The sequence below is a fragment of the Perognathus longimembris genome, chromosome 3 (assembly GCF_023159225.1).
Source record: "Perognathus longimembris pacificus isolate PPM17 chromosome 3, ASM2315922v1, whole genome shotgun sequence".
Classification (NCBI taxonomy): Eukaryota; Metazoa; Chordata; class Mammalia; order Rodentia; family Heteromyidae; genus Perognathus; species Perognathus longimembris.
Window position 1 is genome coordinate 89,134,084 of NC_063163.1, and position 20,914 is coordinate 89,154,997.

Below are 20,914 nucleotides of genomic sequence, written 5' to 3' on the forward strand. Positions count from 1 at the left end.
GACCTTCCACCCTCTTTTTCTGGAGTGTGTAGCTCTTTGCCGTGTGGATGTCTACCACTTCTTACATCTGCTGTTGGTTTGTGTTTCATAGTGTGCCACACAGTTGCAGGAACATCTGATGGTTATCAGCAATGTTTCAATGAAGGAGCTTGTGCATACTTACCATAAAAATACCTCAGCTATGTTGGTGTCATCAGATGGATTCAAGTAAAAGAAAAATGCATATGGCGCTTCATTTGATAGTGCCCGATTTATTCAGAGGGTTGGACCAATTTGTCAGTAGCAATGTGCTGGAGTCTCTCCCATCTATCATCTTACAAATGATATGTTTGCTGTGAGACTTTGTAATTTCTACCGGTATGATAGATAAGAAAGGCAATATGTTCATAGTTTTAATGTATGTTTCTCTAATTGTGGATAAGGTGGAATAGTGTTCATGCATATAAAGGCAATGTTGACATATTTGTTGAGAATTGTTTCTTCAAATCTTTCCCATTTCTCTCTCAATTTTTTTATTCTTTTTACCCCCCCTCATGACAAAGTCTCTCACCATCAATGATATTCACCTTCTGTCAGCAGGATATAGTACAAACGTGTTCACACAGCTTGTCATTTTTCTTTCACCATCCTGGTATTTTTGGTAATGCAAATCGTTTCAGAATTATATAAGTAAACTTACCAGTTCTAAATGCATTTGGATTTCGAGCCATGATTAGAAAATTTTTCCTACACTCACGCTGTGGAGGAACCCTTCATATTACTTTACTACCTTAAAGATTTAGTTTTCTTATATTTAAATCACTGGTCCACTTGAAGTTTATTCTTTTTATTTTTTTTTTTTTGGCCAGTCCTGGGCCTTGGACTCAGGGCCTGAGCACTGTCCCTGGCTTCTTCCCGCTCAAGGCTAGCACTCTGCCACAGCGTCGCTTCTGGCCGTTTTCTGTATATGTGGTGCTGGGGAATCGAACCTAGGGCCTCGTGTATCCGAGGCAGGCACTCTTGCCACTAGGCTATATCCCCAGCCCCAAATTTATTTATTTATTTTTTTGGCCAGTCCTGGGCCTTGAACTCAGGGCCTGAGCACTGTCCCTGGCTTCCTTTTGCTCAAGGCTAGCACTCCACTTGAGCCACAGCGCCACTTCTGGCCGTTTTCTGTATATGTGGTGCTGGGGAATTGAACCCAGGGCCTCATGTATACGAGGCAAGCTCTCTTGCCACTAGGCCATATCCCCAGCCCCTTGAAGTTTATTCTTAAGTAGGCTATGAAGTATGGATCTAATTTTATCTTCTTTCCAAATGGCTACCCAGTTGTCCCAGCACTGTTTATTAAAATGTATATTTCCCTAAGGATTTGAGATGCCACCTCTGTCCTATGTTAAACTTTCTTGTGGGTTTATTTATGGTTTTTCTATTTCACTGGTCTATTTTCCTATTCCATTAAATGCAATTTAAACTCATGCAAATTACATCTCAGAGGTAATGTGCCAGCTTTCTGTTTGCTGCACTTTGTAAACTTGTCACTGTTCACTGAGTCTTACTTCACAGAACTCTGTTTCACATACTTCAGCCCAAAGTAAGTATGTAATTTGTAGTCCTGTAGAGTCATTTACCAGATGATTCCAGAAGGAATATAAAGGTTCTAAGCTAGGCTCTGGTGGCTTTTGTCTGTAACCTTAACTACTCAGAATGCTTAGATCCAAGGATAGCTGTTTGAAGTCAACCTAGGCAAGGAATTAAGGGGGGTGGGGGGTGCGATCAAGAAGTAGAGCTGTGACACAATGGTAGAACATCATCAGCCTTGAGTGATAAAGTCAAGCAAGAATGTAAGGCTCTGAGTTCAAGCACAGTACACACACACACACACACACACACACACACCCCACAGAGTTCTAGCCAGGTGGAAACCAGAACCTCACCGCATTCCTGAACTGCTTAGAGACCTGAGAACCTCAGAGGATGATGGCGTTGACAGTTGTCTCTCTCTCCCCTCCTCCAGTGATCCAGGCCCGTGGCGTGGCTGACAACATCCAGGGGTTTTCCTCCTTGCCGCCCTACCTGCCCGTGAGCTACCAAGTCCTCAGAGCAGAGACGACCTTCTTCCTGAAGGAGAGCAACCCCGACCTGCTGCGCAATGCCAGCCTGCAGTCCCGGGTGGAGTCCTTCTTCACCTACAAGGCCAGGCAGCCCCCGGTGCTGACCGCCAGCTACGGGCCTTACTCGGTGGAGAAGGCCGTGCCTCTGGACGCGGCGCGGGCCTCCGACGCTTTGGGGCCGGCCAGTAAGTTCACGTTGGACTGGAAGCTGCAGGCCCGCGTCTTGCGGGAGAAGATCTACCCGAGCCGGCCCCGCGTGCAGATCCTCTTCCACGTCACGGGCCGAGAGTGGGAGGACCGCGGGGCTCTGGAGGAGCCGCTGCCCTGCCTGCGGGTCTTCGCCTTCCGGGAGACGAGGGAGGTGCGGGGCGGCTGCCGGCCCGGCGGGGCGCTGGGGCTGTGCGTGGTGGAGCTGGAGTTGCCGCCAGGCTGGTTCGGCGTCCTCCCGGGAGTGGCGGGGCGCAGGCGGCCCCCCGAGCCGCAGGACGGGGCTCGCGTGGAGCTCTACTACTCGGTGCAGCCCGGGGACGCGCGCGGGGACTGCGCCGGGGCCGAAGCGCGGCAGGGCAACGCCATCCGCCCGGGCAAGGACGGCCCCGAGGACCGGGCGGCCCCCCTGCGGAGGATCGGCGCCGTGGGCCTCCACCGTGCGCAGGACGAGGACGCCCAGCTCCGCGAGCTCCGGCTGGACGGCAACGTGGCCATCTGGCTGCCCACCCGCCCGGCCAGGCCGGGGGACGTGGTCACCGCCTCCGTCACCATCGCCGGCAACTCCTCCGTGGACCTCTTCGTCCTGAGGTAGGCGCCCCGGCTGGACCCAGCCATCCTGGGTGTGGAGGGGAGGCCGTGCGTGCAGCAGGCTGACTGCCTCGGGGCCCGGAACCACCCGTCGAGACACAGGCGGCCGCGTCCAGGCTCCAGGACCCTGCATTGTATGAGATGGCAGAGGGGTCGGAATCGGTTCTGTGGCTTCGCTTACCCATCTGGTCACCTGGGTTTTGAGGTGGTTGTGGGAAGGGGAAGGACTGGAATGGTTTACTGGGGGCGTGGGGGGGGGGGGGTGCTCGCGCGCGCTTGTGTGCAAAGAACCAAGGCCTATAACTTGTGGTGGTGGTGTCGTTGTCGTCCTTGTTTCTTAAATTTGATAGGATTAACTTTTGCCGGTGAGTAATTGGGATGCCTGGGTTTGCACTACAGCTAAGCAGCGATTCAAGGCGCCTGCCCAACCAAACACTGGGCCGCGGAGCGCATGCCCGACCAAACGCTGCATAGCAGCGCGCATGCCTGACCAATCGCTTGCCAGCACAGCGCATGCTCCACCGAGCAGGGGCGGTTCAGCTTCCGCAGCGCACCCCTGCGGCTGCCCCGCACCTCTGGCCCCGCAGACCACACCAAAGCACTGAGCCAGGCGCATTCTAGAACCTGGTTCCGGAGCGCCTTCAGGGGAAAGCCACTCAGAGCAGCAGTTCTTCAAATGCAGGCGGGAATTTCACAATAATGAGAATATATTGGTTTTAGACTTCTTTAAAAAATTTAGACTAGAAATAGAGACTGCCAGAAAAAGTTTCACTACTAGGCTCAATGATGATTTAGGTCATCATTGAATTTGCACCACTGTGGTTATTAGAATTTTTTTTAAATTAATCACAGTTTACAAGAGTTGCTTGGGAAAATATTGAAAACAATAGCACATCACCCCTGTTTCATCGTTTTCAGTTCCCAAACATGTGCAGCTGAGGGCACTTGTGTCTCAGACAAGCTGGGCTCCTTGACCAGGGAGCCCACACTTTGTTTGAAATCTGTCTTGAAGGTGCTCCCTCCTCTCCAGAAGATGGAGTCACACTGCTTAGAAAGGTCAAGTTATAGAGTGTAGACACATCTTGGGGTCTTGGCTTAATCTGCATTGAACAGATGATCCACTCTGACAGTTTGTCAAATAGAATTTCAATCTGCATGGGCCCCATCCCTCCTCTCCTACCCTTTTCCTCTCCTTTCCTCGCTTTTTTCTCCACTCTTCTCCCCTTCCCTATCCTGTCATCTCTTCCTCTTCCTCCTACCCTTTCCCCTCTTAAGCCAATACTCCCTGATTGTCAAAGCAGGGACTTCTCTATCTCCTCTCTGCCCACGATTCAGGGCCTTCTGATGATTCTCAAGAATAACAGAGTAGTGAGTTTCCTTGTTCTATGCCCTCTGCTGGGTAGGTTTTGAGCCAGGACTGATAACGCAGCCCTGGGGACATCAATCCTAACAGCAAAGGTTTTTCTCAAAAGTCAAATGTGGTGGAGCAAGGAGGTGCAAGAGAGGCTATTCCACTCAGAATATACTGTCTATAGGAGTCCTGCTTTGCAAGCAGGGCAGGAAGGCAGGCTTCCGTGCGGGAACCTGAGCTGGCATGGAGTGTTGTGTTCTGCTCCTCTCCTCTGCCCTTAGTTGTGGGTCCTCCTGGTTCATGAGTTCTTCCCTGGCTTGACTGGTCGGTAAACCACAGTCAGTGTTATTACCAACTAAAGTCTCCCCCCCTCCCACAATGGAATCGGCACCACTGCTTTGCCTGTGCCTAACAGCCACGAAATGCTCCCAGCATGTGCCAATAAATAAAAAGGATGGATGCAGGGGAGGAAGAAGCTTTTAGAGAGATATACTAAGGTGGCTTTGTATGCAAGAATGCTGAGAAATGTATCATTTTCCCACGGAGGTGAGGTTCGCAGGCAGGTTCCTTCCTAGAGAATCTGCTGCATGACAATGGAATTCAGGTTGCACTCAGAGGTTGGAGCTCATCTCCTTTAAAGGTGACTGGTTTTTGTTTTTTGGTGTGTTTTTTTTGTTTGTTTGTTTTTTTGGCAAGGTGAATCTATTACAAACAGACTTCATCCCCAACCAGCTCAGAACAGAACCATAGGCTGGTTTATACCTCCTGGTATGATTCAACATAACTACAGAAAATTACACAAGCATGTAGAGCAACACTTTTCACTGTGCCCACACCACAGCATGGGAGCTACTACACCTAGGTGTCCATCAATCAATGGGTGAATGGCAAGTGTGATGTGTCCAGTTAGTGGAAGATAAAAATCCTGTAAAAGGGAATTTTGACACATAGTACAATGCAAATTAACCTTGGTTAACTGATGATGCTGAATGAGAAAATCCAGACACAAAAGACCACATGGCCTATGGCTGTGTTTATATGAAGCTTCTAGAACAGGTGAACCCATAGAGACAGGAAGTAGCATAGTGGCTGTTAGGACCCAAGGAGATGACAAGGACTGGGGTAGAGGGAGGAGATTGGTAATGGCCATGGATTTCTTCCTGAACTAGGTGGTTGTGATGGTTGAAAGGCTGTGTGTAGGTTGAACAGTTTTAAATAAGACTGTCTTTTTGGTAGAGCTGGGATAGGAACCCAGGGCTTTGTGCATGCTAGGCTAACACTTTACCACTGAGTTACAATCCCGGCTAGTTGAACAGTTCTCAATCCAGCTGTGCCTCCTCCCAGTGTCACGCAGCACCACCAGGGTGGAGCTACAAGGACGGGGGCCATGAAGAACCAGAGCTTGCATGCCACTTCTGTAGGGCACTGATGTGCTGACTCCATCAATGGGTTCCAGGCAGTGATTCAAGAACACTTCAGTCAGGTTTAGTGATTTTTAGAGAGAAGCTGAAAGTGTGGGTTCTAAGTGCAATCTTCTGCCTTTTAAGAGTGGTGGACATCAGAGCTGCTTCTGTGGGCCGCCATATTATTTTCCCACTCAGAGTGGAAGTTTGCATTATGTTCCCACAGCGGCCATAAAAAAAGTACCTTCCACCTTGACAGTTGAGGCACAGAACTTCCTTCCACTGCAACTGTAGGGGCAGAGGGATTTCAGTTGGAGACTCTTAAGTTCTTACAATGACCCTTTTTCCAAAGAGTGTATGCCACAGGTATCAGTTAGGGCTGGGAAGCCATTCGTGGTTGAAGCACAGAACTTCCTTCCACTTCAGTTGTGGGGGCTAGAGACTTGAAATTAATGCTCACCCCGCTGCCAGGCCGACCTGGTGTGTTGAGTTTTTCTACTCAGACTCTCCTTGACTCTTCCAAGCTGTGGCAGCCTCTGGCCCCTACCATGGTGCTTCTCGTGGTGAGGGAGCACAGTTTACAAAGGGAACTCTCTGCCTTTGCCATGTAGAAGAATAAGCTCTTCCCCACTCAAGTTTAGACAAGCTCTCTCTAATGACTGATCACAGCCTGTGTGTATGCTCTTGTACTTTAATTTCAAGAAGTCATCTCCCCTCCCCCCATCTCTTTTATGTGTGAGGATTTGAAAAACCCCCAAAGGCATTTTCGAGATACTGACTTGCCCTGGGCGATTGTTGGGCCCTCATTTCCCACTGGTGGAAGTCTGGCGTTGAGGAAGGACTTGGCCATTCTCAGACTCATCATTTGGAGGAAGAAACCCTAAAACTGCAATCGAGTTTGTATCGATGGGCGATTTGGGTTGGATTCAGAAAATTCTGGAAACCCATTTTCCCACACTCTGTCTAAAGTTCATTTCCCCTGTTGGATGCCTCCAAAGGCAGGGTTTGTTTTTCATTTTCCTCAGCTTGTCATCTTAAATGTATTCTCCTGGAACAGAGAAGAGGAACAATTTTCTTTCTGCTTGGGAAGAAGTGAAGAAATAATGTTTCCTGCCCTGCCCCATTCCCTCCCCGTCTCCCCACACACATCTGGGTTGCCAGGCAGCCCGGCCACGGCCCAGCTTTTGAGGCTGTGATTTTACCGTGTGGGAAACACTGGAACATAAAATTGACTCCAGCTTTGTGAACAGAGAAAGGAACCAGAGCCCTTCTGACCCTCATCTCCACATTCTTTATCCCACTTAAAAGTCATCTTCGTTCTCGAGTTCCTGAACCACAGTGTCGCCTGTGGCACACAGGGCGATCGATATGGGCAGAAGCAGACCTGTGGTCTATCTTGCCTTTCTAGGTGGACAGACAGGTGTGGGGAGGAGAGAAGGTCTAGACAAGCTGGCTGTGACTGTAGAATGTTCCAGAGCTCTGGGCATTGTGAGGTGTCACCACCCTGTTGATTGGTTTCCCACGCTATTATCACCCCTCCAGTGGTCCTAACTATCAGTTCTCTGAACCACATATGTCTTCAAATCCCAGGAGCTATTAGGTGAGTTGAAATCTTGTCTTAGAAGGAAAAACTGCCCATGTTTCCAGAACATTCTGCTTGCCAGGCACCTTGTGGAAGATCTTCCCTGGAACCTGTTGTCCCTCCTCCCATGTTCTAGGGACAGTGAGAATGTTTCCTGGGTTGAGGAGTCCTCAGAGCATCTTAGGATGCAGGCGAGCTCCTTCCAGAGTCACGGCAAGTGTTTTCTAGAATGGCAGATGCTCTTGGGAGTGGAAACAGAAGGAGGCTGTGGAGGAGGGGCGAGGGGAGTGAGGAAAGCCATCTGCCCATCTCAGCCCTAAGGGTGAGCCTGCCCATCTTGGCCACCTCACTCGCTCTGTAGCTGGATACCCCCTCTCTTCCCCTCTTCCTTCCAGGGTGATTCCACATTCTTAAGGCTGACCTGGCCACCCTAGTTTACCTTCTGCCACCCCGGACTCTGTTCTTCTGTCACCCAGAGAGCAGTGGGCTGGGATGCCTCTAGACTGACCCACTGGGCATTCATGAAGCTCAGCTAGAAATGCTGCTGCAGACAGAGGCCATGTCTTGCTTTTCCATGCAGGCATGACATCTTTGTCACAGCATCTGCAGACATGATTTCCTGAAAGATGTGTGTCTTCTGTAGAGCCTCCTAAACCAAAGCAGAGGAGCACACAGGCTTTTCTGCTGCTTGTGCGTCACTGCAGTCAGGGTTGGGGATCTACGCTCCTCCTGGGGCTGTGGCCTACACGGCCCTGTGGGGGGTCCAGACCACCTCGTCTGCATGGCAAATGACCAGTCATTCACTTGTAACATGCTCTCCAATGCTCTCTGTGAGAAAAGATGTTCTCCCCAATGGGTGGATGGGGGACTCCAAGAGTGGCCGGAGCTTGGTTTGGTTGCAACACAAACCACCCTAAACAGAGAAACATGCTCAGTCTCCCTGGAATTGACAATGCCCAGGGATTCAGGTTAAAAGCCTGTGGGTTTGGGTGATGTAGTTGGGATCTGCACTGCCCCTCTGGCGTCCGGCTCTCTGCTGTGCGTATCATTACTTCTCTGGCTGTCTACACGGCTACCTCCAGTGATGTCCAGCCGGCACCGCACATGGACATGAAAGTCGACGTCTCTTCTCTAATAAGTCCAATAAGTGCCCTGTAATTGAGTTGCCTTGACTCTCTTTGGGCTATATCCCATCCCTAATCAGTTTACCGAGACCAGCAAATGTTATGTTTGCTTAGCATGCTTATTCTCCAGGGTCCCCTTTGAGCTAGAAGTAGCAAATTCATCTAACCAAAACATGTAAACTTCAGATGTGCACACAGCCTTTTGGCGAAGAAAACATTGAAAGGCGGGCACAAGAAGAAGTAGGGTGTGCAAACCGAGTAGGAAATAAAAACAGATGTCACCCAGCACCAGCACAGTGGAGGAGAAGCAACCTCCTGAGATAGGCCATCAAATACAAAGCCACAGCCCAGTTCCCCAGCTGTGCTCCCCTGATGGTTCCTGAGCTCCACTGTGCCTCCGTTCCTGGGCTCAGGTCATCATTGCAATGCCTGCTTGGGGCCTGCTCCTGATTGGAAGCAGTGAGTGTGGCTAGGGGCATCCTGCATCGGGAGGCCACTGCTGCAGCCCCGTCCTCTGCCTCTGTGGAGAAGGAGGGCTACTGTAACTCCATGAGGTCAGCCAGAGTTTTCAGCCAGGAGCTACCTTTACCAATACCTCCCCAGGGCCACTGGACAGTATCTGAAAACCCTTTTGGGTTGTCAGCATGGAAGAGGGAGTTGCTATGGGTTACAACTGGTAGAGGCCAAGACACATTCTCAGATGAGGTCACCCCATGCAGAATGCATCTTCTCTCCCACAACTGCAGAGGAGTGTCCATCCGCCCCAGATGCAGCTGGGGACCTTCTTCACACACCAGTCAACAGGTGGATTACCAAAACTGCGGGCTAAAACCAGTGGTGCCTCAGTCTTCAGAACTTGTGTTAAACCAGCCCTGGGGGCACGCACCTGCAAATCCAGATCACCAGTCAGGAGCCGCCCAATCAGGAGCAAGTCCCTATCTCAAAGTCAGATACACAAAAGCAGTGTGTCAGGGCATGACTCCAGCAGTGGGGCACTTGCCTGACACATGTGGTGCCCTAGGTTCAACTTCTGGTAACACACATGGGCATGTGCACACACACACACACACACACACACACACACACACGGGCGTGCACGCACACACATATGCATATGAACCTAAATGAGCCCCAGTGACTCTCAAATGACCCAAATGAGAGCTGTCTGTCAGACACAACAACTGTGCCTGGCAGTGCCAAGGGCTTTGCTTCTTGGAAATGTTCTTCCCCGATGTTGGCTGTAGATAATGTTGCCATGGACCATGGACATCAAGACCAATTTTCCTGTCTCTCAAGAGCAAGGACCGCATGTGGGTCACCTAACCTTAGTAATAAGGGTGTCCTCACATCCCTGCTGCTAGAGAGGAACACAGAAAAGACCCTGAGAAATCAGGAATGTTCAAAGCCAAGCAGCTCCTCACTGACCCCCACTGCCCAGCAGGCAGTTCATCTCCGTAGGTATTAATGAGCAGTCTCGAAGCAGGTTCCAGCACTGGCAGTTGATGGACCTGGGTGGTGGTTCTCAGCTAGAAGAGCTAAAGATTCAGTCTAGCCCACAAACACACTGTGTCCTGAAGAGCCCAGTTGGAGGGGAGCGGGGGAGACCGGAGCTTGGCAGTGAACCATGGAGGGTGCGTGGCTCCTCGGGGCTGTCCAGTGCAGGGTCCTGGGAGCAGCTGCATGAGCTACCATAACCCTGGAGATTCCAAAACGCTCTTCTTCCCAGCCCTCTGCTCTCCTATGGAGCCTGCTGTGGGCACTTAACTGTTTGTCAGCCCACCTTAGGTTAGGGGATCATAATTTGATATAATAAATGGTATCTACATGGCGCTTTACTCGTCTCACACCACTGTTCTCAAGATTCAAGCCAGAAAACATTCTTCTGGGGCTCAGGAGTGGCTATCAACACAAATGGTGGGCCAGACAGCAGAGCCTTGCTAAAGTAAATTAATGTGGAAAGGGGGCCTGAAGGACCTTCGAGTAGTCAGAGCCAGTGAGATCTCTTAAGTGACCTTACTCTCGCATGGTTTGTAAACGTAAGCAGAGCTTGACTTAGCCACTTCTCATAGATGCCTACATTAAAGATAAAAGGGAAATTAAGCCCAAGTACTTTGGAGCAACCCGCGAACTTATCATGGTGTAACGAGAGACCTTCCAACCACATCGACCAAACCTAGAAACCATAAATGTAGGCAATTACTTCCTGGTCCTTCCTGGTCCTGTGTGCTCACCCCTGCAGGGCTCCCAACCATGCTGCGTTTGGAAATGAAACGTTCCTAAATGACTGGTAATGTCAATATGTGTCAGATTAGACTTGGAAGAAATCAAGCATCAGCACAACCCTACAGAATGCTAGAAGCCTTAGGAAACGAGACAGGAAGGAAATGGGTAACTTTTGTCTGTCTCCAGATAAGATCCTTGGAGCAGGAGGGATCTCTATGTCCCCCTGTGCCCAGCCTGGCAGGGACTGGGGGAGGGGTGGGGGCGGGGGAAGGGGGAGGGAGCGTGAATGGTTGATGAAAGCAGTGCCCCAGCCCCACAGGGATCCAGTGCCAGCACAGCTCAGAAGACAACAGAGAGAGAGGGATGGCTTTGTCAGGAGTATGTTGACTGGTTTGAACCCCTTCAGATGTGTGCCCAAGTGTGGTGCAGTGGGGTTGTAAGGTAGATCTCTTGTTCGTTTCTAGAAGATGCTCCCTGCTGACTTCCATAGTGGTTGCATGATGTAAGGGAGTGAGGGGGCCTCTTCCTCTCCCATCCTTGCCAGCACATGTTGCTGTGAGGGCTCCAGGTATTAACACCCTTCTCCTAAGGGCAGACTAGGGCATGGGGACCCAGAGACCTTCCCTCCCAGCAATATTGGCATCTCTGCTCGTTGTGCTGAAGGGAGGGGAGTCTAGGATTGGATTTGAGAGCACAACCTGAGGTGCGGGGCAGGCAAGCGGTGTGCAGGAGGTGAGGGGCAGGCAGAAGTTGTGCGGGAAGGGGGTGAGGGGCAGGCAGGAGTTGTGCGGGAGGGGGGCGAGGGGCAGGCAGGTGGTATGCAGGAGATGAGGGGCAGGGGGTGCACAGGGGATATGGGGCAGGTGGTGTACAGGGGGTGAGGGGCAGGCAGGTGAGGGGCAAGGGGGTGAAGGGCAGGCAGGTAGTGTGTAGGGGGTGAGAGGCAGGCCGGTGGCTTGCGCGGGAGGACCAGCAGGTGCTGCAGAATGTGGGATGCTGTGTTCCTCTCTCAGAAGGGTCACTTCCACCCCCTGCAGGGCCTACTGACCACTTCCTGGCACGTATCCTTCCAGATATGGCAGAACATTGGAGCTCTTTGGTTTTCTTTCTGTTTGGAGAAACTTTGTTTTTGTTTTTGAAGGGAAGATTGTCTCCTGAAGGCCACTTTTGTGATCTTACGATCCTTTTGAAATCATCGTCATGGGCTGGCAGCATCCTCCCATCTCCTGTCCTCCCTCTGAAGTAGACTCGGGAGTCATAGCTAGCTGCCTTCCGGCTGCTCACCTCCCTAACTGGATTTTTATTTGCTCTCTGAGTGCTTATCACCTCAAACCAAATGCTGGCTCCTGCCAGTCTAGTGATGTTTAGTTTGCCCTCGAGTTATGTGGCATGGGGCCAGGTGCAGACAACACCTGATCCTGGGGCTGAATGTCTGCTGCCTGCAAGTCTGGAGGGTTCTGCAGAGATAAAGTCCCAGTTCCTCCAGCAAAGGGGCCTTGCGTCTGCATACCAGGGAGTGGCAAGGCAGCCCACCGACTGGGAGTCTCAGCAGCCACACTGCCCCCTCCTCACACAGTTTCTTCCCCTCACATTGGCAGAGCAGTTCCTGCTATCCGCTCCGTGAGGGGCACTGTTAGGAAGTGGCCAAAGAATCTAGTCCAAAGCAGTCATCAGGGCATTTGATCCCAGACAGGACCAAAGGTGAGAAGATGTTTGAGAACACACGTATGCCTCCCTGAAGGTAAATGGAAGCCACTTGAAGCATTACTAAAAAAAAAATGGGTTAGGAGTTACCAGGAGAAAGTTCTACAGAATTCTGAGATTCAGTCATCGAGCATGGTTGCACAGACCTTCATTTGTGAACCATCTCCAGAAAAACAAGCAATAGGCCTGTTGCTATGGAAATCGCTGGCTTTTTTTTTTTTTGCATAAGCAAAGTTAAAGACAATATTACATAAAAAATACTGAAACTTTTCCCTTCCCTCCAGATTGCTATCATTTTGTCACCTAATTTAAGCAGTTTGGCAGAGTGCACCTTTGAACAGAATTGAACAAACAGATTAAAAGAGAAGGGTGCAATTTATAAGATTCAAGTGACCTCTTTTCCCCCTCATTTTTTCTCCTGGTTCTCTCTACCATTTTTGGAAAGTGCCAGGCAGACCTCCTCCCAACCCTGGGTGCAGAGGGGTTTGTTGTTTAAGCCCAGTCCTAGTACCAGGGGATCCCTGAGTCCAGACCCAGAACCCCAGGAAACAGGCCCATCTGCCCATGGCACTCAGTCCCTCCACAGCTTTTCCATCTGCCCTTGCAGTAACTGGTGGGTGTCCAATGTCTGCTGTGGAGAAAGGCTTCGGGGTGTGGCTTGTGGAGGCCTCACCCCAGCACCTATGTTTACGAACCCTCCAGAAACTGCCCCTCGCTATGTTCTGGCACTCACAGAAATGTCTATGGCATAAGAATGAACACTTCATAACGGAGTCAGTGGTAATTAAAAATCCCTCCCACCCACCCCTCAACCCCTGCCTCTCGCCCTGGGGTTTACACTGGCTCCTAGACTGTTCTCCCTGTAAACTTGAATGGCAGGCCTCCAAGTGCCATAGAACCACCACAGTTGAAGCAGGATGAGTGTGAGATGACCATCTCTGTCACCTTCCCAGCTGCTGACAACTTCATAACGAGACCATTCCTACACTTTCACTTCTTGCCCCTTTCACTACAGACAGAACCAGAGGGGGGATTGTGTGAGACTTGGCTGATTACACACACACACACACACACACACACACACACACACACACACGTGATCAAAGTTTCTTTGGCCATAGTCCGGAGAATCGAGGTTCAAGGCCAGCGTGAGCAAAAAGTTGCCAACACCCATCTTACCCAGTGGAAACTGTATGTGGTGGCACATATCTGCCCTTCCAGCTATGTGGGATCTCAGTTCAGGTCAGCTCAGGCATAAGCATGAGACCCTATTTGAACAACAACTAAACTGAAAATGGCAGGAGTATATGGCTCAAGTGACAGAACATCTGTTTAGCAAGTATACGGCCAATTTTTTTTTCACTTTCTCAAGTTAAAATTTAGTTTCGTCCATGGACAGGGAAAGATCGTGAGCAGATTTGGAGCAGTGAGACTCAAATCTCAGCTCAGAAGCTGTGGACGTGAGAGGCTCTGGGAGAGTTGCTAGTTTTCGGGCAGGGTAGGCACACAGCAGACAGGAAGTGGGTCCCCACTGGGGTGCAGAGACAAGCATCTCATCAAGGACAAAGGACTCTACCTGACCCCAGGGACCACACTTCGAGGGGATCATGAGGTGTCCATTCCGCCGTCTTACCAAAGGCATCTGGGTTTCTGAATCCCATGTATTTAGTCAACCATCTGGCAGACATCGGTAGTAAACACAGAACATGGTGTGTCAGCTCTGTCTGCTGATCAGCCCTGCAGACTCTGGACTGAGAGGCTGTCTGGCCCAGATTGCTTGGTGTCTCGTCCTACAAGACCAGGTGCTCATGCTGCAGAGGGACATATTGCCTCCAGTCCTCCCCACCTCATTCAGACCTTTCCCAAGAAGTGATGTCACAAATGGTCCCTTTAAAACCAAGAGGCCTGATAAGCCTCCACGCTTTCTTCCCTTGGAGACTAATCACATGATGCTTTTCTGACAAGGGGTTCCACGGCTGCATACATCAATGACCATGGGCCCTGTGAGGTGCCAGTGTCCATGGGACCCACACAGACTTGGGAGAGACATCTCCTGAGCCTTCTGTGTGCTGACCTTGTTGCTTGTGGATCCCAGGTGGCTACAACAGATACACTGACCTTCATGTCCAAGTACACAGTCCAGAGTCTCCCAGTCCTTTTAGTATTTTGTTGGGTTGCATGGTAGCCTAAAAATTAAGAGATTTTATTTAAGAAACTGCTTTCTTTTAAAAACTCAAAAGATCTGAGAGTTCAACCCATTTTTCTGGTCCAAGAATTTGGAGCCAAGGAGTGACTGCCTTGGGGGCTCTCTGTTCCGTGCTCCCTCCCAGGCCTGGACAGCCTGCCTACATCTGAATGCCTCCGCTGGTCCCTGTAGGCCGCTCCATGTACAGCCCCTACCTGAGTGTTTCAGAACTTGAAGGCCTCAGCTTTGTTAATTGTGTAAACTGACTCCACTTGCTGGGAGCCAGCAGACCAGATGCGGCTCCTGATTCGTCTGTTCTTCCTGAGAGCAGACCAGATGCGGCTCCTGATTCGTCTGTTCTTCCTGAGAGCTGGGAGATTGGGTCTGCTTGCAGTTGTTGAGGAGAACGTCTTCATCTGGAGCAAAAGCCAATGGGAAACCATGCTCTTGTTTGGTGTGACCAGGAATCCATTATGGAAGAATCACCAATGTCTTTCCTGTATGTGATGTGTGGAGACGCAGCCTTATCAGAGCTCTGATGTGTGGCTGTGTGTGTATATACATACGTATTATATTATACATACATACATACATGCATGCATACATATGATGGCAGTGCAACCCGTCAGGAAGCAGAATGCCAGTGCTGGACGAATCCCCTTGTCTCAGGAGAGCAGTGTCTCTGTGACAGGTCAGATGGCTTCTTCACCATGTAAACATTGAAGCAAATGAAGCTGCAGCATCCTGGTGAGCTACTGGAACTTTCCCCATGTAAAATCCTTGCTGGGGGAGAAGCCAGTGAGGGTGACTGTGTGTATTTGATGGCTAAAAACAGAAGCAGAAAGGAGGGGATTCTCCAGGAAATGGAATCAAGTGGAATACTCAGGAGGCACCAGCATTTCCCAGTGAAATAGCCACAGCTACTTCCAAGATGGAGGGTCTGCAAAGGCTTGGCAGGTCGTGGTAAGGCACTGTTCCATGGAGAGCAAAGGCCCAGGCAGTACCCTGAACTCCTTGTGCACCTGAGCCATCTATCATTGTGAACAAACACCAGAGGCCATTAGTGTCCAGAGGGAAGGGTGAGTGTGGCCAGAGGGCTCTGAGCCCCCAGTGTGTGCTGACTTGCCCTGGCTGCTTTTGAGGCAAGGAAGAACTCCATGGTGAAGCGCCATGAGGAGGAAAGGCACTCAGCTTGGCTTGTGGCCTGGGAAGCAGAGAGCCAAGGAGGAGGTAGACACCCAGGAGCCCTTTTTGGGGGAAGCAGTTGCCCCCAGTTGCCCCAAAGACCTTCCTTTCTTCTCAAGGGCTCCATCTTCTAAATACTCCCCCACCTCCCCGGGGCGCCACAGCTGGAGGTTGGGCCACTGAAGGGCATACCAAGAGCAGAAAGCACAACTAAGGAATACACAATGAAGGCAGGTTGTTAGAGAATGTGGGGGAATGGAGCTGGAGCTCAAGTGGCAGAGCACCTGCTAAAATAAGGAGGTGTACGGTCCTGACTTCAGTGTTCAGTGCTGCCAAACCAGAAGAAAAAGAGGAGGAGGGAGGGGAGGAGGAGAAAGAAGGAGAGGAGGAGGAAAAAGAAGAGGAGGAAGAACATGAGGAGTAATAACAAAAATACAATAATAAAGGAAAACAATTAGGAGGGGGGAAGGTTGCCACTACTGGGGCTTGAACTCAGAGGCTCATGCATTTGCTTACCTTTTTCACTCAAGACTGGAGCTCTGCCACTTGAGCCACATCTCCAATTTGGGTATTTTTGTTCACTAGTTAGAGATAAGAGTCTCATGAGAGGCTGGGTGGCAAGACTGCTTGCCTTGTATACATGAAGCCCTGGGTTTGATTCCTCAGCACCACATGTATAGAAAAGGCCAGAAGTGGCGCTGTAGCTCAAGTGGTAGAATACTAGCCTTGAGCAAAAAGAAGCCAGGGACAGTGCTCAGGCCCTGAGACCAAGCCCCAGGACTGGTTTAAAAAAAAAAAAAAAGAAAAGAAAAAAGAGTCTCGTGAACTTTCCTGCCTAGGATGCCTTCAAACCTCCTTCCTCAGATCTCTGCCTCCTGAGTAGCTAGGATGACTGACCTGAGCCACCAGCACCCAGCTTAGGGAAACAGTTCTTGCCAACAATGTTAACTATGCTGCTGGCCACACACTCTAGTGTTTCTCCGACACACTTCCTTTATTTACCAATTAGGATTTGTGTTAAAAAGAATACATAGAAAAATCATAAGTAGCTTAGCAAAGTATTGTCAGCATACATACGAGCTAAAGTGAGTGGGATTTCTAGAAAAAAAGTAGTGTGTAAATAATAAGGTACTCGTTCCCAGATATGGCAAGAAAGTGAAAAGGTGAAGGGGTCACTGCTGTGACATGGACACTTTTTGTGTCTTGTTATGAGAAGTTTTTATTCTTCCTTTTTTTTTCCTGTTTATGTGGTACTAAGGAATTGAACCCAGGACTTCATGCATGCTAGGCAAGCACTCTACCGCTAAGCCACATTTCCAGCCCCTCTTCCTTTATTTTCTAACAAATGCACATGCTTTAGACATAAAATCCTGCCCTTCTAGCCTTTTCAGCTGAGTGAACTAGTTTTTCTCTCTTATTCCTTTTGGCTTCTCTCATGTTTATTCAGGAGTAAGCTGAAAGTGTGAATGCTCATGAAACTATCAAACAAAATTTCTATTGAAAGCAAATAAAAACTGGATTCACTGATTTACATTGGCTGATCTCTGACCGGATGGAGTAAAAGCTCCATTGAAAGATCACCATTGGAGATTTGTCTTGTCATTTATTTTTGCTACAAATGTAGTCGTTTGGCCACTGAGGTGTTAGGAGAAATGTGAAAATAAATTATGCTTATATCTTACTGTTTCCTTCCCCTGAGCATCAGAAAGAGACAAGATAAAATGGCCAAGGAAGAAAAAAGAGAAATACTGTTTTCATTTTTCCTGTTGTGCCATGTATAAAAGAAAGAAAGAAATAGATATGTATAGCTAAAAACATACCCGAGATTACTTGGGCTCCCTTGGGTTCCTGACTTCTAGAAAATTGATCCTCCTCATCTCTTAATTTGTGTAAGTCTCCACCTGCCACCCTGCCTAGGAAAGAGGACTGCCTATTTGGTGAGGTTGATTAATCAGTACATTATTCTTCCTCACACATTCTGGCCGTTTAAGACTTCCCATTTTTCATGAGGCCCATTGTTGCTTGGCAGAAAATAAATACGCTATCAAAAATGTATTGCAACATGGACTAAAATAGGGAGGGAGTAAGCGTTTCACTTTGTGTCTGTACAAACAATATTGATTTGGGAAAGAGAAATTCCCTGGAGAGTCTTTAAAATCAAATAAGTTCACTTTCCACTTGTTGGGTGAGGGAGAGGGTTTCAACAAGTCATTAACATATTCATTTATTACTAAAAGTTACTAAGCCTCTACTCGGCACACTATGTGTCAAGAATTTAAAAGCAAACAGAGTAGCTGGTGTGGTGGCTCATACCTGTAATCCCAGATGCTTGGGAGGCAGAGACCAGGGGGGTTGTGGTTGGAGGATCTGCACAGGCAAAGAAAGGTTCACAAGATTTCATCTCAACCTGTTTGGGTGTGGTGGGACACGTCTACCGTCTCAGCAACTGGGGAAGCACAAGGGATCAGTATAGCAGTTCAAGCCTGTTGTCTCAGCAATATAAGTGGCAAGCAGAGCAGACCCCAAAGAAGGCTTCTCACAGAGGGGCCCCTTAAGGGAAGGTAGGCAGTTACCAAGGAATGGCACGTGGCCACTTAAATATATGGGGCAAAATGCAAAGAGCACAAATTAAATTGTAAGCATTATTCAGAAATCATTTGAGAAAGGGAGGGAAATCAGAGAATGAAGAGCATGCACGTAAGGCCCTTTCGCCCTCGCGTGTCTTCCGCCCATCCCGAGGGTGGAGAAGCTGGGGCACGGCCTACTGTGAAAGCCTTGGACAGGCGATCTGGGGCAGGGATGGGGGGTGGGGGGGGAAGCGTCTCGGAATTCCGAGGATTGTAATCCGGGGTGGGGGTTTATATAACAGTAATGGCGGCAGGAAGGGGAGGGATCTGGAGTGGCTAGCTAGATACTAGTGATAGGCTGATATGAGCTGTCCATCCAAGGGCGGTTTCATAGGACCTCCTCCACGGGCTGTCACATCCCACAGGACCACCCCCTGGGTTCCGCCCCTCGCCATTTTTGGCATACACGTAGTCCGAGGTGGGAGGTGGGGCTGGTTAGAACAGCCTTTCCAGTTCCAGACCAGGGAAAAGGTAGGCGGGGCTAGCGGGCAGGCGGCCGCTGCCCAGGACCGCCTCTTAGCGCTGCAGGCAGTGCCCCACACATGCAGTTTCACCAGTGTACTTAAAGCAGCATTTGCAGAGCACGGACGCCCATGGATCGATTGGCTTCCAGTGCTCAGAATTACACATTTACTGGTGCAGTAACCTCTCATTCTTAGCAAGAGACAGGAGCTCTCCATCCTTGATGGCTTCAGAAAGCTTCACTTGCTAGTAAATGTATAGGTAAATGAAGGTCACACCACTCACTATGCAATGCTATGTGGCTCACAGGTGTGGGCTAGAAAGCAGGACGAGGAGTGAAAAGCTAGTGCCCACCCTCTGCTCAGAAGTGACTACTGAGAGGAGAGACAATGGAAGATGAGAGGTGGACAATTGAAACATCATTCCAGCATGGCTGGGGACCCATACTCCGATGGTCATCTGTCTCATGTCCTATTGCTGCATAGTGTGGCACCCCAAAACCCAGCAACCTTACGGAACTCCAGCTTGTCTACTCATGGCTGGCTGTGAGAATTCACCCAGCTGCCACTCCTGTCTCTGCCCCTGTAGTAGATGATGGGCTTTCTCATTGGCTGAAGGATGGTGACAGTGGCAGTTCCATGCTTCATCTTGGGGCTGCGATGCCAGGAATGGCAGAGCTGCTTTCTCTTGTGTCTTTTAAGACTGCTTAGTCCCTTCCACCTTTGTGTGGTCTCATGAGCATTTGTATCTCAGCTTGAAGTTCAGGGCTCGAAAATAGAAAATGTAGAATCTGTCAGAGAGAAATCAAGACATGGAGCCAGCCTAGTTTTAGGGAAAGGGGATGTTTGACTCAACATGAGGGATGAAGCTGATAGAAATTGGGGCTGATTGGCTGACTGGGAGGCAGTGGAGGTGGGAGTTTGGGGCTGTGCGAGCTTTAGATGCTGAAGACAGAAAGAAAGAAGAATTAGTTTTGGACCAGATATGGAAAGCCTTGAGAGAGTCAACACCCTGGGACTTAATTTTGATAAAAATCCCAGTGTGAGAGAGTCTACTGTGACTGAGGTGGGGGTGTAGAAAGGTGGGGTCTGGAAGAGGAGAAGGAGGAAGAGGAGGAGGAGGAGGAGGAGGAGGAGGAGGAGGAGGAGGAGGAGGAGGAGGAGGAGGAGGAGGAGGAATAGAGACAAATGACAGTGAAAAAGACGGAGCCATGGGAGCTCTTTTCCACAAAGGAAGATGTATCCGTCTTTGCCTCTGCATATTTCTTCCCATCTACATCAACAAGGAAGTAGTCAAGATAACTGGATTTTACTGTGTACTCCTTGGTAAAGTACAGAAGAAACTGAAGTACCTTCACACGTGGAATAATAATAGAAGTAACTGTCATTTATCAAGTCTTCATTACATGCCAGGCATTATGGTAATGCTGTGCATGCATTAATTCACAGGAGGTTAATGTGCTGGGTTCTTAAACACCTGGGAAGCAGTGTGGGTTGTCTGCCATTTTGTGTCAATGGATTTTAGATCTTGGAGTCTGGGTCCGTGTGACCTGTCCATGTGGTTCCAGGAATATTAATCCCTATATTCTCCAACAGTTAATGGAATTGATATGCTAATTACATTGGCTATGTACAAATTACCCTAAAATTTAGCAGATTCGTGTGCATATTTATTTTGCCCTTTTTTTTCTTAGGGTTTTGTGCACAAGGCATGGCTGACAAAGTTCTCACTGGAGAGTCTTTCATGAGAGTGCAGGGCTGTTGGTGGAGGCTGAAGGTTTGAGAGAGCCTTTCTGGGCAGGACTTTCAAGATGGTGAGCTCACGTGACAAGGACCTGACACTGACTATTGACCGGAAGACTAGGGTCTCTCTACACACATGACCTTCCCAATATGGTAGCCTCCGGTGGTCATTTCTTAAATGGCAACAGGCTCTTCTCAGCGCATTCCAAGAGACCTTCCTACAAATGAGTGGTACCTGTGATCTCTCCACCACTCTGTTGGCTAGAGCTGTTACGAGCATCTCAGATTCCCAGAAAGGGAAGGTACACCACCCTCTTTATAAGGAGGCTCTCCAAGAAGTTGGGGCCATATAATAAAGTCACTGCAGATTTTATAGTAATGGATTCCCCCCCACCCCCGCCTCCAGTGTCCTGGGGAATGAACACGGGGAGTTTG

General features: G+C 49.5%; 1 protein-coding gene across 1 annotated transcript in view; it reads left to right on the forward strand.

Moving 5' to 3' along the window:
- Tmem132c (transmembrane protein 132C) overlaps window positions 1-20,914 on the forward strand; it is a 175,670-nt gene that overhangs the window by 66,148 nt on the left and 88,608 nt on the right. Inside the window, exon 2 of the mRNA XM_048343136.1 lies at window positions 1,997-2,891. Coding sequence (XP_048199093.1) covers window positions 1,997-2,891 — 895 coding nt within the window. The remainder of the gene's footprint in view (window positions 1-1,996; window positions 2,892-20,914) is intronic.